Raw genomic sequence first — 19,646 nt, forward strand, 5'->3', positions numbered from 1 at the left:
AAATCATTTGTGTGTACTGTATAGCTGGATTGAAGTTATTCACAGACTCGATAAACTGCAATAATTCATCATGACTGTTTGGCGTAGCACCATATCCATCATCAACATATTCTTTTTTTTGCAATCACATATGATATGCGATTTTTTTCTGACGTGTAAAACAGTGATGAGTCATTTTGAAACCGACATTCATCACATTCACGTTGTTTTTTAGATACCAAATGGTTTACAATGTTAACACATACATTTTAAAATATGACGAGGTTTTACATTCGGACAGGAAGTAGATCACATACGGAACCAATGAGAACAATGTGCTGGTCCATATGAGCTATAGAAAAACATGAAGCCTGAGATTTTTAAACTAGGAAATAGTATTCAGAGAGAGAGACGCATTGCTAAATGTGTATGCGGACCAGACAATACAATAGCCTTTATTGCAAAAAACAAACAAAAACAAATTGACAATGTTGCATTTATTTGAACCATCCCGTGCACAAATCAATGCATTGCAACCTTCAGTCACAGACCGTATAAACATATGCTATACGGAAGTCATTAGAAACGGGAAGTAGAAAATTATGGAACGAATATGTCTGAGTTTGAAATCATAATAGAGGTTACGGACAGTGTATTACTATTTTATCGGCACCTGCCTCGGGAAATATTTTTACGCAAAGCATTCACTACTGTTACTTAGCTAAAACATGTTTCCAATGATCTTTTAATCATATACGTAGAAATATTAGGCATATAATGGATCGTCGAGAAGTCTATTTTCTATATTCTGTTGTATTCGGCATTGTAATGAATATATCATATCGATTGCCTATTTGGAAAGTCGATTTTAAAGCAACCTACTTGACTAAGTGTGTAACACCCGTCGCATGACATCAAATGTACCAATATAGGCAATCATATAACAAGCCTATAGTCAAGCACATTACTAGCGAAAATATGCGCACATATGTCCATATTCCAAATACACTCTATGCAGTCAATAGTTTTAAAAACCTAAAAGTGTGATGGAAACGAGTTATATTTGCTCTTATAGTCGTACCGGTAGTATGTCCCATTGTTAGTTAGAAAACAAAATCACTTATTATATATTCAATGTCGTCTACCTGGTAGTGGAATTCTTCTGACTATCAGCTTGTGAAATGCTTTCCTAAAATCTTTATTGAAAATTGTATATACGATAGGGTTTAGAGCACTATTTACGTATCCAAGCCATACAATAAAGGCTTCCAACTGTCTAACTGGTGCCCCACATTCGCAGAAAGGTATAATGACATACATCAGAAAATACGGCAACCAGCACAATATGAAGAGTCCCATTACAATCCCAAGTGTCGTAGCTGCTTTGCGTTCGCGCATTACGTTGATTTTCTGTTTCTCCTGGTGCATTTTGACATGAAAACTAGAGATAGACACGCTTGCACTTCCACATGCCTCATTTTGCGCGGCGCTAGCAATCTTGTTGGATATGTTCATTCCATTACTCGACGAGGTCCCGCTTTTCGTATCGCTGCGTGAAGAGGAGTCTGTTTGCCGTGGCTTCATTTCGTGCTGGTCACCGACGCTGTCTATTGATTTGTTTTTTGACCCCTTTCCAGATACGTCCGTCTTATGACCTTGCAAATTTGACCCCAGGTACGTAGTTGCCTGGCTATTTGCTTTTTCTCTTCGTCGTCCACGTATTCTGTCCTTGGCGGCGACCCATATGCGATAGTATACAGTAGACATGATGACTAGCGGCAGGAAAAATGCTGCCACAGCCGAAAACGCAATGTATCCTTTTTCTGTTGTAATGTGACATACCATCCGCCACTGGTTCTGATTTGGTCCTCGATCGGTGTAGTCGTTCCATCCAAGTATAGGAGGAAAAGAGATCACCGCGCTAACAATCCACACCACGGCGATAGACAACAAGATGTTCCTTTTGGTGCGTCTGCTGGCGTAATTGATAGGGTCTGTTATTGCGAGGTATCGGTCAATCGCGATAGCACACAAATTACAAATAGATGCGGTGCAACAAATCAAGTCGCTAGTTGTGTAGAAATCGCAAAACACGTAACCAAAGACCCAGTATCCGATAATGTGATTGGCAATAGCAAACGGCAACACGAAAAGAGCAATTGTCAGGTCGGCGACGGCGAGGGATACTAGAAAATAATTCTGCACTTGTTGTAGCGCACGCTGTGTGTTAACGGCTACAATCACAAATATGTTGCCAATTGCTATGGTGATAAGCAGCAATAGCATAAAGACCGCAGATATAACCACTTCCCATAGCGGGAAATCATCCTTCGGTAAGGCCGTATACATCGTGGTCTCGTTGCTTCTCGACTGTGAATCCGTAAGATTTTCAGTATTGTTGGTAAACGTTACATTCGCAAACATCCTGGTTCTTGTTTACCTGATGTGTACAGAACAAAGAATAACGATTGTTATTAACCAATTTTCCAGAGCCCGTGGATTTGTCGGTAACATTTGTTTTTAATGAAGCCGACGACAGTGGAATTCCACTGTGAACCCTCACTAATGACCCTATCGAGGCAAGGTCTAACATTTCAAGCCCGCGCTTTGCTAGGCAGCTAACGAAAACAAAGGTACCTCGCAGCAGATAAATGTCAGTTAATTTTCTCTAAAAAATACTGGGCAACAACGGCAACAACATCGATCTACGGCTCCTCGGGGATACTACCTCGAAACAACTATCGCGTATTGATATATACTACATCACCGTGTCACCACGTACCATCCGCTCAAACGAAAGTTTATTTGCATAATGCGTGAGTACCATTATGAAGCAATCACATCGGCTTAGTGTTCGGCACATATAGCATTATGCTAATAATAACAGTGGTCGGTATAACCTGTACAGACACGCACGCATGACTGCTTCAACTTTACGGTCGAAAGCAAAATTAATTAAATAAATAGATTTTTTTATTTATATGAGAGAAGTTTTAGACCAACCTGTCAACATGTGAAACCAGACATATTATTCGTCAATGTAAGGGAATATATTAGTATTTGAGTGAAAATTTCTGATTGAATATACGTATATTCATAAACATGTATGGACGTATAACCTTTTTAAAAAGCCCTCGGGATTGATCGCGAGTGTTGATTTTTGGTGAGGAGTGTCGTATTCACACCCTCATCGAAAATTATGTAATTACAGAAGGGATCGAAGAAAATTATTCGCTATTCTATCAAAAAAGCTTGTCGGGTTAGGCGTACTGTTGACAATATCACGTGGTTTACATAGTTGTATTGCCTGCTTACTGACAGCGCGGTCCGATACTGACAACCGATATCGCGTTTAGTTGGATTTCAGAAACGACTGTCGCGCCGCAGTAGATAGCTAAGTGCTAAGCGATTCTAACCCATAATCCGCGGTCGACGTGGAACACAGAAAATCTGCATAAATATGATGGGACTATAGAACTTACGCAATGCTTTTAAATAGTACATGACCATTATAACAAGTAACAAATTTCGATTATTTCTCCGGACGTGTGTATTATCTTCTGTGATTCTTACTAGGTGGTTGTAATCGCAAAACTAGTCCCGGCAGATTTGCTGATATTAGTGTTGTTTCCATTGCATCATCCGATGACATACTGTTTTTCAGTCAGTCTTAATCTTGTCAGTCCGTCTCTCACCCACTCACTTATTCACTCGCTCAATAACGTTAATATTTAAGTTCAATACTATTCTAAATAATATAATTAATAAAACACATGCTAGTAATAATGTACTACCTCGACACTGCTATAATAACAGATTGTTTCCTGGGTTTATCGCCTCACCATCTACGGGTTGCCATCAGTTAAAATACTCTGATTTCGTTAATACCTGCAAGATAAAATAAGATTGTGAATGGCAATATTCTAATATTCTCTAAACCTTTCACAGGCGCAGGTGTCACAAACTGCCAGTATGTTTGTACAAACTTTTGTCGTTGCTTTACAGTTCATTTTGCAATGTCGTGTGTTTGCAATGTATGTTAACACAATGCGGCTACCGCTACTCATACTACTACTACTACTGGCTGTCGCGTCTGCTGCCTAAATAAGTAACAGCCTTTCCAGAAAGTGCCAAATATCCCATGGGACATGGGTGTCGCACTATTCCGATAGCATGTATCGGTATTTTATGTGAATGATCATAACGATGGCGATGAGAACGTACACTGATACGGATTGACGGTGCTTTGTATGGTATTATGATGAATTTGTTTTTGCGTATTTGTTGATCGACTTAATTAGCTGATTATTAGCGAATGGCTGTGTTATGTCCGTCATCGTTTAGACAGGCGAGGTCCTGGACGGAACTCGACTCAGTGATTTGGAACTAATTACGAGATAACCGTCGCCATCCGGACTACTATTTCTGACAGTTGGTATTTGTACGTAGTTATTAATGTAGTGAACGATTAATCAAAAGATATGACGTGTTCAGTACTTAGTGTGATTGGCTTTATGATTGAAGGTTACGCCATAGAGTCTTTTTACTGCTTTGTAATTGGTTAATGTTTTGAAAATGAATAAAGTTGTTTTAGTTGGTCTTGGCGAGTACATCAGGACAGACGCAGTCCAGGAGAGTCTTGGGCGAGTCTTGGGTCAGCCATGCGATAGTCTTGGGGACTTTTCCCCAGGGCGCTGTGTCTTATAGAGTGCTCCACAGACCGACTAAGACGAGAGTTGAAACGTATTTTGTTGTGTGTGTCTTATTTGACTGTAAAGCTTAAGTGACTTTCCCGATCCCGTACCTCAAGGGGACGCGATATAGAGACTAGACGAGATTCCCCCCTGGCACGTGTGGAGAACCCAGAGGAGAAGAATTCCCCCTCATAGTATACTGGCGGCCACAAGACTACGCTGACTGATGCTGATAGTAATACCTACGGATAAGTTCATGAACAGTAGCGTTTGGAAATAAACAGAATAAAGAGTATTCTGTTGTGCCTAATTACTAAGATGGCCTTGACGATTAATAATATATACACCAAATATGTTGTATGTATTATTATAATTCATTGACCTCGTCGCCAGATTATAAATACCGGAATACGAAGTTACCATCTGTCTAACAACACTGAAATCTGTGCCGTTTTGTATACCTTGCATTAATAATGTTTGACATAAATGCGCGACTACTCGGTGTCAGGGTATGCAGCCTGGTTGTATGTAATACAATTTGGGGAATGTATTCACCGTGACATTGAACAATTTCAACGTCGAAACAGATTAAAAGCTGATAAACGTACGTATGGATATTTTCAGCGTGTGAAACCATTATATCCTGACTATGGTTGAACACATAGCTTGTCACCGGAAATATTTATAAATGCATTTACGCAATATCCTTGTACCGGGAAATATTTTAATTATTTAAAGTAGTACTTAAAATAATCCTTTTCAAATTTATGCGTCTTCTTTGTGATATTACAAAGATTTACAGAATAATGGTTTGAGCACGTTTGCACAATGCAAGCCCATGTATAACATTTGTGCACGTTCAATCGGTTAACTTAGAAAGCACAGTGGACTGATTACGGAAGTAAGAAAGATCATTACTATGCCGAACACTTTGTTCATATGCTATACCGATTATTTCAATTCAAATGCCATTGTATGGTGCACGCTGTCATTATTTATTGTTTCAGTGATGTGTTCCTATCTTATGTATGTACACAAAATAACGTATTGTGGTCAATCTACATATACCCTATGATATCGTATATCCTTGATTCGTGATTCATGCCTCACAAAGAAACATTGCGTTCACGGACAGAAGAAACTGTCTCAAGGCTCATGCCAACATAAAGTGCCGCGTTCCGAAACATGATTTGTTTATAATTTACTATTGAGTGGGAAAAAAATATGGTGTATTATCTTTGTGTCTATTTGTCATAACTCGTGCCATGAAGTAAATTATGTGAGCTCCCTCGTGGCGCTTCTAATATATATATGGGTAGTGAATGTGGTGAGCACGTTCTAATCGTTCAAGTTCACACTATATCAGAACTATATCTAACTTGTTGTCTAACATTTCAGAACGCACATGTTGTCTGAGTCGGGGAAGCGTTGTGCGAAACACGACATGAGACAATCAAGCACAACTTCGCAGCATGTTTCAAAAATGAATAATGGGTACCTACGATTAATGAGCGGACACGTTTTCACAGATATCCGCAGAATAATTCAAGGGCTTGGTGTTACTCAGGCAAGGGAATTTAATTGATATCGAAATACAATTTGACCGCCACAAACTCATTGCATTACGCGTGGTCTAATCCCACTAGTCCGACTTGTACATGTGGCACACCTGCGACAATCCAACTATAAACGTACTCTTGAAGACACTTTTTTTCGGGAGAAAAGTTGGAGATTGCAAGAGATAATTGTTGAATATTGAGTGTGTGTTTTTCTTAGCATTTTCTGTAACATTTATGTCGTTGTATTTTATCAAAAATCAAAAACGTTGTGATTTAACTGCAGTGTATATAGAGTAGTATTCGTTCGGTAGTTCTTGTACATCTATAACGGAACGTACCAGTGATTTAACTGCAGTGTATATAGAGTAGTATTCGTTCGATAGTTCTTGTACATCTATAACGGAACGTACCAGTGATTTAACAGCAGTGTATATAGAGTAGTATTCGTTCGATAGTTCTTGTACATCTATAACGGAACGTACCAGTGATTCATTTTCCTTATTACTTTATTTTTTTACAAAAGTGATTCGTTCAAGTTTCCCGACTCTCGCTCTCCACGAGATCTCGGCGGCCATTTGTTTTCTATAATTTCATTTAAAACGTTCTGTCATTTCATTGAAAACATTCTTTTCAGACGACTCTATTATTCAATTCAACATGCAATTTTCTCCTTTTACATGACACTGTAAAAATTGTATACATTTTGGACACGAACGCAATCATAAGGGTACAAAGTGTGACGTCATATTCTATGTACATTATATTTCATTATCATACAATAATGTGGACAATGAAAAAATGTCTCGTTGTGCATTCAGAGTTCAAAACCTACTTTAGGTTAAATGGCAAAGGGATCAAACCGTTGAATGCAACACAGCTTCGATGGAGATTCAAATCAGCTGGCTTACGCAACTTTGTTTTTGAAAAATTGTATTTTCTATGCGTAAGTCATGTCGGTAATAAAGTCAAACATATAGAAACACACACACATATATATACACATATATATATATATATATATATATATATATATATATATATATATATACACTCACTATTCAGTCACCTTCCTTGAAAGACAGACGCCTTTGCCAAGAGGTTAACACGACTTTGTACAAACGTGAATTAAAACACTCTGACAAACCTTTTAATCGACATTACCTGGATATTAATTATCCTGATACGATGTCCACAGTGTTATTGCAATGTTTCGCGTCACCAGTGAAAATGCACTTTTGTAGTTTCCTTACTATAATGTAAAGCCGTTTTTTTTATATTTGTAAAGATGGAATACTTAATAACAATGATTTGTGTCATTTGTTGTATAGGCATTTTCGTTTTTAGTAGCGACATAATATACACAAATCAGATAACACAAACGTTTTTTTTTATAAAGTGGCGATCATAGATCTTATTCGAAAATGGCCGCTGAAATCTCGCTGGGAGTGAGATTCACGAGAATCGTTTTTGCCCCCACCCCAAATAGTGTTCTTTTTTCTGTCGTTATCGCGCCCACTGCCCCGTGACCTATATAACCACGGAAATCACGACGCCACTTGGTAATAAGGTTTATTCACGCTGGCACCAATGTAAGCATGATTCGAGACTAGAATTCGGCATGGCTACTATAAGATATATAGCTGCATATGCTAAAATCTAATGCCGTGTTTGTTTTGTTTTGTTTTTTCTACTAAACCGTTATCTGAGTAGATATAATATTAACTCACTGCCCACCACTTAAATGTTAAATGTATAATTTTACATGTCCCGTATATTCCCCATCAGCTATAAAGATTATTAGGATAATCCAAAATGCTGAACATTATTTTACGTTGCACTCATTCCACACTCAGACTAAATTAACACGAACATAACAATTCAACTTTGCCACAAAGTAATGATTGAAGTAGGTCTATACAAATCATACGCTGCCATACGCTGCCTTACTATTTGGCGAAGCACCAAAAAAGGTAATTACAATTGCTGGATATTCGTTGATGACCTGAAAATTCATCTCGTGACACTATACACTATACGTTGAAAGCAGGATTTAACTTTTATAAGCACGAACCTCCAACCGCCCTACCGGCACCATGGATATGCATTTCTCTCTGTGTAATACAAAACCCCCCATACGATTACATAACACACAACGTGGGTAAAATATCATTCTGTAAAGCCTAATAATGATGGATGGTTTATTGTGGTGTGATATTCGAAGATGGGAACAGTATTCGGCTATAATAATACCTAAACTACCTAGCATGTTTTCTCGATTCATATCTTAAACTTCTATCTTCATCTTCTATCCGTGTATCTCACGAGATTCGACATGCACTCAAGAGAACAGTGAATCGCTAAAACGTAATGTGTATCTAAGATAATGTTGGATTGTAGAAGCACATATTAATAGTAACTGTGTAATAAATTTCACATCTTGATATATTGAAAGGAGGTTTTATATCTACGTGTGATCAGAAATCATTTCCGATGATGCATATCTCCAGACGTAATGAGATGTCATATCCGAGATACGGATGTTTGCTGAAACGCGAACCTAATGTGTTTGTTGCCTCGTAACTTACCGAGTTTTCCCTTCGTAATCTCCGAACCAAAAGATTTATGTCAGAGCGATATGCGATGGGTGTTTTTCAAATCCTAATCTGAGCGGATATGTCTTGACACATCGCATTAACTGTGGTCCAGCTAATCCACTATCTTCATGCCGCACCGGCTTAAATCTGTATGTCGTACCCCCCCCCGGGGGGGGGGGGTTATTGACATTGCGAAAACGTAATGCATTACTAACACGGCTTTCAGTACAACGTGTGTGAAGCAGATGCGATGTAAACATTCACAACCATATATACTTACAGCAAGTCTCAGAAGTATTGGGGCAGCCAATTTGCAGACTCGCTTGCGAATTGGCTATCTGCTTTGGTTTTGACTGAGCGGTTGGCTTTCGAATCTCACTGGCGCCGTCCTCTGGGTGAATCTATATAACAGTAGGGGCCGTCATACTTTAGTTAGATGGCGATTTCTTTCAAATATACCAGGGAAAGTGTTCTATTTTCTTCGTGTAATGAGGTGTTCGTATACAGGAATTGTCCACGCAAAAACGAGGAATGAAGTCGAATTTCATTAGCGGTTAGTTTAATGTTACCCCAACGAATCGTTTGGATGTGAAAATATATTTTCTCCCTGATTTGTTGGCAACTGTTTCTCAACTTTTCTCTTTATTTAGTTTCATTCAGTGTTCAAGATGGTAAATATCGGTGGATTAATTGCATTTATCATATTATCACTTGTACGCCAGCTGACTGTGGCCATTCTCAGGCTGACCGGGGAAACTACTTTCACATTATCACGCCTCGCAAAGCAAATCCTTCAGGGGAATCACTGAGGCTACGTAAATACATACTATGTTCCCTAATGCAATATAGACTTACCCAGAGTGGACGCGACCACGATTCGGCGCCAGCGAGATTTGAAAGCCAACTGTTTAGTCAAAACCAAAGCAGTTAGCCAATTCGCTAGCGAGTTTGCAAATTGGCTGCCCCAATACTTCTGAGACTTGCTGTAATTATGTTTCTCAATGTATTATGTTTGTTAATGTCATACTTATGTTCAAAGAATCACGATTAGGGGTATGCTTACACGTATAAGTCAACGTAAGACACTTCCCTGGGTAATTAAATGAATGGGCGTGACGAATATCAATTGGATAAATTGTAGTGATTTATTGTGATAGGTTGTCGATTCAAGAGAAACAGTTGTTCGTAAATTCTGAATTCATAGGATTACCTTTATGTAGCATGCGCATGTGTACGCGCGCAGTTCAGCTGTTATACACTGATACTGGATCGATTTTGGGAGCGCGCCAGAAGGCTATCTCGTTTTCCATAAGCAAATTCATCTATGGCGTATCATGATTGGATCAAATTAGTCACATCATGGCATAATGCCTTGAAACGGAAGAATTAGTAAAATTAAGTTAACTGAAGAAATACAGCGGAACATAGTTTCCAGTTAATGCACTCGAGCCATGAAGTATCATAATAACAAGAAGTTATGAATGGGTCGGAAACAAATTACAAAATATATTCAAAGGCTACACAAATTGTATAACAGTCCGTCGTATATACTCTTCGATTTTCGATTAAAGCTATGTCAAAGACTGTTACAACACATGGCACCACCAGACCAAATAACATATCAAGCAAGCTTACATATAAGACGTGTTACCAATACATGGGGAGTGGCTTACAACAATACATAACGTATATTACATACATAATATAATGTCATATATAATAGTCATCCACAACAAGATCGACGAATAACAATCTGGTACGATGTTAAACGGATGTGATCTGAAGCATCTGTCTCTACATAGTGCCCGTATACACGAGACTTGTTAGCAGCTTTCTCGCTGGACTTATTCAGGTGAACATACGCAATACAATGACATATTGCTATTGCTATTTAAATATGATTTTGAAAAATGTTCCTTCCACCCAACACCAAACAAGGCGAAATACGATATCATTAGATACAATAGTACAGGTGTTACACGATTAAACGCGGATTTGATGTTAAATGTGTCCCTACATCAACATTAATTTTCAGTGATGCGTGCAACCAGAGAACAGACTGCACCAGGATGATAGACATACAGATATAGGTAGTATGAATAGAACCACTGTAATTTAATTCAAATCATGAACCATTTTGTTTATTGAACTAATTTTAGAAGCTTGTGCATTATTTTCCACTGTTTGCATGGGGCATGTATGTTTGTTCAATGTATTAACGCTAAACATTATCGTGGTAAAAAGATTCGTATAACATCCCCCCCCCAGTGATTCTGCACACATTCGCTTTTAATTAGTATTAGCTCTAATTATTTTCTATAATTAATGATATTTAAGAATCTAATATGAACTGTACATCGTTAGATCAGGTCATCCATGAATGCGCTACTAGCCAATTAAGAGATTGTGATCTGAAATTACGTTTTATTAAGTCATTAAAATAATACTAATTATTAAACATAAATTAATTCAATCTGTGTATTAAGGATCTGACAATCCAGTTGTGCTTGTCAGATTATGTTCTGCAATCTGCGGGATTTTTTTTTTTATGTCAGTGTCGAATCACCAAGTTTGGGGAATGTAATTAGGCGCATCGTCCATGCCATCGTGTACTGAGCACAAAACGCTGTATCGTATTTCACGGCAGAGACCTAGATAACTCGTGTACCGTGAATATAAAGACACACCATGTTATCTTGTCTGTTATGATTGTGACATGCAACATTATGACCATTCGTATGCATGGAGGATGAGATTTTTCGTATATATATATGATATATATATATCGAAATTACGTATTTAATAATATAACATCAGACAACCGCAAATGATGTTGACAGTCAGCCAGCGCGGGATTATACGATCGATGTCACCGAGACTCGGCTAAAACTCAGTCTAAATGGCTGTTATATTCGGGTGACAGTACTGTGGGATATACGCATTCTGACACGTTGGAAATGAACTAGCTTGTGCTATTGACATTATAATATCAATTTTGATGATCGGAATCGTAAAACCAATTGAGACTTAATAGAGGTTCCTGGAATCCGTGTCTGCACTCGAGCCTAATTATTCAATCACGGCTTAATGCGACTGGCGAAATTGGCTCCGAGTCTCAATCGATAATGACTTGAAGATTACATACTGCAGCCTTGCTTTCAGTGACTACTCAATGTCAACATACGTGAGAGTGTGCACAAAATGAATTCATTAGATCAAGTAAAAGATGCTGGTCTGCATGTTTGATACGCTCTGTTTTATTGTCAGGTATATCATGAGTTAAGACTGAAATACCTTGTACGCGGTAGTAAAAAAAAATCTAAAATCCTGTTTACAACGGCAGCATCGTAATTATTCCGCTATATACTGTCAAATGCGTAGTTATTGCCACTGCGGTTGTAAATTTACACTGTCTTCCATAGAGTGTGAATTAATGCTATCTTTAAATTAAAAAAAAAGAGAGAAAATATATAAAGTATCTACCTTATTATGTTGGTAACCACAACGACGCTGCGACAAGCTACATCAATTCAACTATGCGCTAGCAATTCCGGGGAAAGCGTACTACATATGACGTTATTCGGTACCGTAGGTGGCGCCCACTGCGGAACAAATTATACATCTTCTCGTTGAGCTTGTAACCAACCAAACCCAACCCACCTGAACAGTATCGACTGTCTAGAAACACACGAAGTGAGCCCTCTGTGTAATAACTGTTAAATGTAATGAAGATATGTAATATTTTACTCCCGTATACGATGCAACAAGGGATTTATCGGCGATTTACAAAACTAATCGTTTTAAAGATATCCACCCTTCTAAAATAATATAATATATTATTATACCTCCTAACCAAGCACGCGCATTTGTCGGTGATATATATTCGACTATTGACTATTGGCTTGCGCAGAAATGTTGAACAAGACTCGATTTTGTATTACCCTGGCCGAGTAATGTTCTATGTAAATACTTGTAACCAGGAGATAGTCATCTAACAACACGATTATTTCGCTCGATCCGACCGTAGTCGCCGCACCGCGTACGTAGTTAGCGCTGATTACTTAAATTTCGCCCAGCATTCCAGAATTTGTTGACATCGTATACCGACTTAATGTGCTTCTATTTATTTCATGAAGGTAATTTTATTACTCGTTGTGTATCGTACATGTATATGTGGGTTTCATTAAATTGTTAATTTCACTGGAAATATGTTGTTATAAAGTTGACAGTAATCTCGGGAGGAATTATAGAGTACAAATACAAACCATTGGATGTGTGTTGAAACAGTTACTTGTGAATATAGAACGTTTTGGATGTTGTCATTGAAAACTTGGGCAGAAGAGATCTTGCGATACAGACTTTTACGAAATGTTTGTTTTATTCGGTATAATGATACAAATATTGACCCCAACCTCGGTCGATTTAGAGATCGACCTTGGCCCGGGTCAAAGCTCCCATAATATCGCCTAGTTAAAATTTACAGGGAATAAAGTTGAAGACATATATTGATTATCAGCGGAACAGCAGATTGCTTTTTATTTCAAGTCATTCTGCTCTACGCCGTTCACAATGGAAATGTGTTCCTTGTACCACGTTGCAACTGGAATTAAAGTTGTTGTTTTTCTTTTCTGTAAATCTAAGCATGGCATCAAAAGCCTATTCAGGAAAATATTGATTCTAAAAAGTATGTCCGTATAGATGAGTGATTCGCGCCGATAAATTGGAAAAAATACATTGAGGAAAGAGATTGCACTTCAGAAACTTATTCTTCTTGGGTTTTTTCATTCATCGAGTAACCAATCAGTTAGACCGGCTTGACAATATTAAATCGATTAATAGAACAACTATTAGTAGATATCCGTGACTGCAATTCCAAACCTGTAGGCTCTTCTTAGAGTTACAATCAATGAATTTTATCAGCTTTCGAGATACAGCCCAGTGCTTGCTAAATGCGCAATATATTTTGTCAAACAAGCGTAGATACTTCAAGAGGAATACACATGATCAAAGCTCACTGAACAGCATTGCGCTTCAACAAGAGGGATCCTTACATTCAAATTAAACAATTGCTGCTTCATGCTCATATTTATGATGTATTTTGCATAATTAATAACGCGTAATCATCTCCAATAGCCATTACGTTACATGCGTACCATTTCGTGCCCATCCGAAAAGAGAGACCTGAGCGATATCATAGACGAAGTTTTTTGTTGTTTTTTTTTTAGTATCGCGTGGTATTTTTTGTACAAGTACGCCGTTATCATCTGTTTCACACTCAGGTAGTAGTGCAATAATTTTAAAAATCGTCTTCCGAATATCTATCCATTTCACACATGCATAACAGGTGAATGCTGCTGACAGAATCAGACAGAATATCTAATCCGCCAATGGATTGAAAATTATATCAACTTCCGGCGTCTACATTGGATGTGTTTTTGTCACACATTTTAAACAGAATTGCAGATAACAGAGTGATGTAAGATATATATATATATTTGCGTTCGTGATGAATTGATTTGTTGTACTTTATCTTTTACTCGCACCGATTAAAGTGTATTCGTGGAATCTAATTTGTATCCATGAAATCGTTTTCTCTGTGTTTGTCAAATGGCGTAGAGATATATTTGCGCACATCACAATGACAGACACGTCTGGGCTTGTTACGCTTCGATCTAATCGACATTTGAAGCACATACTCAGTACATTGAAAGTGGAGTGCCGTCCGTAAATTGGAAAATTCAATTTGCATCTCTTTCATCTAAGTGAACCACATTGTATGTGAGTGTGAACTGACTGTGATTATATGTAACATGTGCATAAGTAATATTCACACATTCATCCCGTGCGAGTAACCTTAGTAAACACTACGTACGTGTCAATTGCATCATTCTCACTATCGGGGTTCAAACGGTGAGATTTGCATTGGATGAAATACAAATGGTCTATTCAAACTTTCGTAATAGATCCAGTATATCATCGAATGAGTAACTGTAAAACTGTAAAAAAGCTTGACAAAGTTGTGTGATGAATATTTTGGTGTCCATGGATAATATCTGTTGTAGCGGTACTGTTTGATAAATACACTGTCATCACATTTTGCCAAGGCGGTATTTGGCCAGTAATAGCCCCGGTAAACTAATTAATAATTATAATTGGGGCCGCATAGTACTAATGCGTCGAGTTATTTGAAACTTGAAGATAGAGAATGGCCACGTGTGTCTAGCATCAAACGTCAAGCGGTAAGCCTCGTTCTGTTCGATAAGGGACACAACGACACACACAACCCGTGTAAAAATACATTGCTTGTTTACAAGTAATTCGAACACGCGCTGCGCGACGACCACCGCCTTTATTAAGTTATATTTCAATACTAAGTCAATTGATCAGTTAGAATGACTACCCCAAAGATAACATCACATGCTATTAATTCTAACACCGGAGGTTCCTATGATTGAGTTAACGTTGAGTATGTGTTATTTACTATATTATTGGCTGAGTGAAATTGTAAGAAGTGATTGAGTCAGTAACTCGACCTCAATATCAGATGTAGACTCTAACCTTCCTCGTGTGTGTCTAATACTATATACGAATACGTGACAATTCGATTTCGTGTGACCTAAGTGACAATGAGTGACAACCATTTGAATCATCAACTAACATGATGAAACATGCATTTGATTTTCCAACTAAATATTCAGCTATCACTATATTCGCCGTTTTCTTATTTTCACCAGTATTTTAAATGGTATATTTCACGTTCTACCCAATATTCACATAATCCGGGAAAATCACCATCTTCATATTTAAAAAAATAACGTCAAAAATCGTCAAATTGTTGGAAAAACGTACTGTATCAAATATTGATTTAGTAGTTTTAGACAAATACGCCTCTACATCCCAATACGGTAAGATATGCGATAAACAATACATGAATGGAGAATAGTCGAGCATGCATATTAAACGTGATACGACTATCGCTCGTTCTCATTCTGTGTAAACATAATGTATTTTAGACACGTTGAATACGTCGCATGGGACTCATATCAGTATCGCTAAAACTTATTTAACATTGCGATAAAACACCACAGTATGAAGGGAATGGAGTATGTATTCATATTTCGAAGCTCTAATAATTTCACACTGAATAAATTCTTTTCCGACATCCGACAGAGACATGATTTGAGTTACCAAATAAGAATGTAATAGAAAATGCAGTTCAATCCGGGTAACTGGTGTGTTTGTTTCGACATTACATGTGCGTCGCATTATTATTTACTTGAACCCAATAATAATATTTCTGGTACATATATTACATTGCTCGAAACAAAAATAATAATAAATTAAATTTTATTTCCTGGAGTTTGATATTGTGATTTTTTTTCAGGATGGGGAAATATTAGACGGACAAGATGAATTCGACAATATTGGGAACGTGTACGTACGTGCTCACGACTAACTGAGATGTGCCTGCTCACATAGATGTCTACTCCCAATGTCTTACTATGATGGGTCTGCTCAGATAGATGTGTACTCAAAATGTCTTACTATGATGTGTCTGCTAAAATAGATGTGTACTCACAATGTCTTACTAAGATGTGTCTGCTCACATAGATGTGTACTCACAATGTCTTACTAAGATATGTCTGCTCACATAGATGTGTACTCACAATGTCTTACTAAGATGTGTCTGCTCACATAGATGTGTACTCAAAATGTCTTACTATGATGTGTCTGCTAACATAGATGTGTACTCACAATGTCTTACTAAGATATGTCTGCTCACATAGATGTGTACTCACAATGTGTTACTATGATGTGTCCGCTCACATAGATGTGTACTCGCAATGTCTTACTAAGATGTGTCTGCTCACATAGATGAGTACTCATGTCTTACTAAGATGTGTCTACTCACATAGATGTGTACTCTGAATGTCTTACTATGATGTGTCTGCTTACATAGTTGTGTACTCCCAATGTCTTACTAACATGTGTCTGCTCACATAGATGTGTACACACAATGTCATACTATGATATGTCTGCTCACATACACGTGTACTCCGAATGTCTTACTAAGATGTGTCTGCTCACATAGATGTGTACTCCCAATGTCTTACTATGATATGTCTGCTCACATAGATGTGTACTCATGTCGTACTAACATGTGTCTGCTCACATATATGTGTACCCACAATGTCATACTATGATGTGTCTGCTAACATAGATGTGTACTCACAATGTCTTACTAAGATGTGTCTGCTCACATAGAAGTGTACTCACAATGTCTTACTAAGATGTGTCTGCTCACATAGATGTGTACTCACAATCTCTTACTAGGATATATCTGCTCACATAGATGTGTACTCACAATGTCTTACTAAGATGTGTCTGCTCACATAGATGTGTACTCACAATGTCTTACTAAGGTATGTCTGCTCACATAGATGTGTACTCACAATGTCTTACTAAGATGTGTCTGCTCACATAGATGTGCACTCAAAATGTCTTACTATGATGTGTCTGCTAACATAGATGTGTACTCACAATGTCTTACTAAGATATGTCTGCTCACATAGATGTGTACTCACAATGTCTTACTATGATGTGTCCGCTCACATAGATGTGTACTCGCAATGTCTTACTAAGATGTGTCTGCTCACAAAGATGAGTACTCATGTCTTACTAAGATGTGTCTGCTCACATAGATGTGTACTCACAATGTCATACTATGATGTGTCTGCTCACATAGATGTGTACTCACAATGTTTTACTAAGATATGTCTGCTCACATAGATGTGTACTCACAATGTTTTACTAAGATATGTCTGCTCACATAGATGTGTACTCACAATGTCTTACGAACATGTGTCTGTTCACATAGATGTGTACTCCGAATGTCTTACTATGATGTGTCTGCTTACATAGTTGTGTACTCCCAATGTCTTACTATGATATGTCTGCTCACATAGATGTGTACTCATGTCGTACTAACATGTGTCTGCTCACATATATGTGTACCCACAATGTCATACTAAGATGTGTCTACTCTCATAGATGTGTACCCCCAATGTCTTGCTAAGATGTGTCTGCTCACATAGATGTGTACTCACAATGTCTTACTAAGATGTCTGCTCACATAGATGTGTATTCGCAATGTCTTACTAAGATGTGTCTGCTCACATAGATGTGTACTCACAATGTCTTACTAAGATGTGTCTGCTCACATTGATGTGTACTCACAATGTCTTACTAAGATTGTCTGCTCACATAGATGTGTACTCACAATGTCTTACTAAGATGTGTCTGCTCACATAGATGTGTACTCACAATGTCTTACTAAGATGTGTCTGCTCACATAGATGTGTACTCACAATGTCTTACTAAGATATGTCTACTCTCATAGATGTGTACTCCCAATGTCTTACTAAGATGTGTCTGCTCACATAGATGTGTACTCACAATGTCTTACTAAGATGTGTCTACTCTCATAGATGTGTACTCCCAATGTCTTACTAAGATGTGTCTGCTCACATAGATGTGTACTCACCATGTCCTACTAAGATGTCTGCTCACATAGATGTGTACTCACAATGTCTTACTCAGATGTGTCTGCTCACATAGATGTGTACTCACAATGTCTTACTAAGATGTGTCTGCTCACATTGATGTGTACTCACAATGTCTTACTAAGATGTGTCTGCTCACATAGATGTGTACTCACAATGTCTTACTAAGATATGTCTGCTCACATACACGTGTACTCCGAATGTCTTACTAAGATGTGTCTGCTCACATAGATGTGTACTCCCAATGTCTTACTATGATATGTCTGCTCACATAGATGTGTACTCATGTCGTACTAACATGTGTCTGCTCACATATATGTGTACCCACAATGTCATACTATGATGTGTCTGCTAACATAGATGTGTACCCACAATGTCTTACTAAGATGTGTCTGCTCACATAGAAGTGTACTCACAATGTCTTACTAAGATGTGTCTGCTCACATAGATGTGTACTCATAATGTCTTACTAAGATGTGTCTGCTCACATAGATGTGTATTCATAATGTCTTACTAAGGCGTGTTTCTACTCTAATTGATAAAATAAGTCTGCCCATGAGGACGTGTACTGCCCTGTCTCACTAAACTCTGTCAGCTCACATATAGAACTTATACTCACACCATTTTGCAAATAATTCAAACGTACACGTATAATTTAGTACAGAACTGTTGGTCGTACCGTAGCTAATACTACGTTTCAGACAAAGCAGCTTTCAGAGAGACGTTATAGGAAACACGAACAGGAAGCTCAAATGTGGGTAACAGTGCCTGACACGACCTAATTGTCAATATTAAAAAAACAATAGAAGAGTTACGTGTGATAACTCAGTTTCCATTTGGTATCACATTTATCCCATTGTGTGAATATATAGTACTATGCAGATACTCAGTGGAAACCGTAACATGAATCGTTTTTTTATCTTTAAAAAAATAAAAAGAAGTGGCAGACACCCCACATGAAATAACAACCGAGGTTCTTATATCCTACTTATATGTATTAAACAGATGAATTCTCGATGTCTAAAGCCATTCAAGATGGGAACGCACATTAAACAGGCGCTTTGTAGTACCAACAAATCCACATTAAACAAAACAAAATATTTGTATATTACGATATATCAACCATCTTTTGTGAAAAGGTACATTATACTTCTATTATTATAACGACCAGGTGTCATATTGGAGAAAAACTGGGAAGCATATTCGTCCCCCATTGTTACGCTATGGTCTAAAATAAATGTGCTTTATTATGACAGA

At 37.8% G+C, this 19,646-nt stretch overlaps 1 protein-coding gene across 2 annotated transcripts in view; it reads right to left on the reverse strand.

Annotated features, from left to right (window-relative positions):
- Window positions 1-407: 407 nt before the first annotated feature.
- Window positions 408-19,646, reverse strand: part of LOC100368763 (putative G protein-coupled receptor No18) — a 56,766-nt gene continuing 37,527 nt past the window's right edge. For both annotated transcript variants that reach the window (XM_085504737.1, XM_002742308.4), the window contains exons 2-3: window positions 3,774-3,867; window positions 408-2,419 (exon numbers count right to left, since the gene is read on the reverse strand). In XM_085504737.1, coding sequence (XP_085360863.1) covers window positions 1,111-2,403 — 1,293 coding nt within the window. In that variant the 5' untranslated portion in view covers window positions 2,404-2,419; window positions 3,774-3,867 and the 3' untranslated portion in view covers window positions 408-1,110. The remainder of the gene's footprint in view (window positions 2,420-3,773; window positions 3,868-19,646) is intronic.

Source organism: Saccoglossus kowalevskii, chromosome 10 (assembly GCF_978046115.1).
Source record: "Saccoglossus kowalevskii chromosome 10, keSacKowa6.1, whole genome shotgun sequence".
In the NCBI taxonomy this organism is placed as follows: Eukaryota; Metazoa; Hemichordata; class Enteropneusta; family Harrimaniidae; genus Saccoglossus; species Saccoglossus kowalevskii.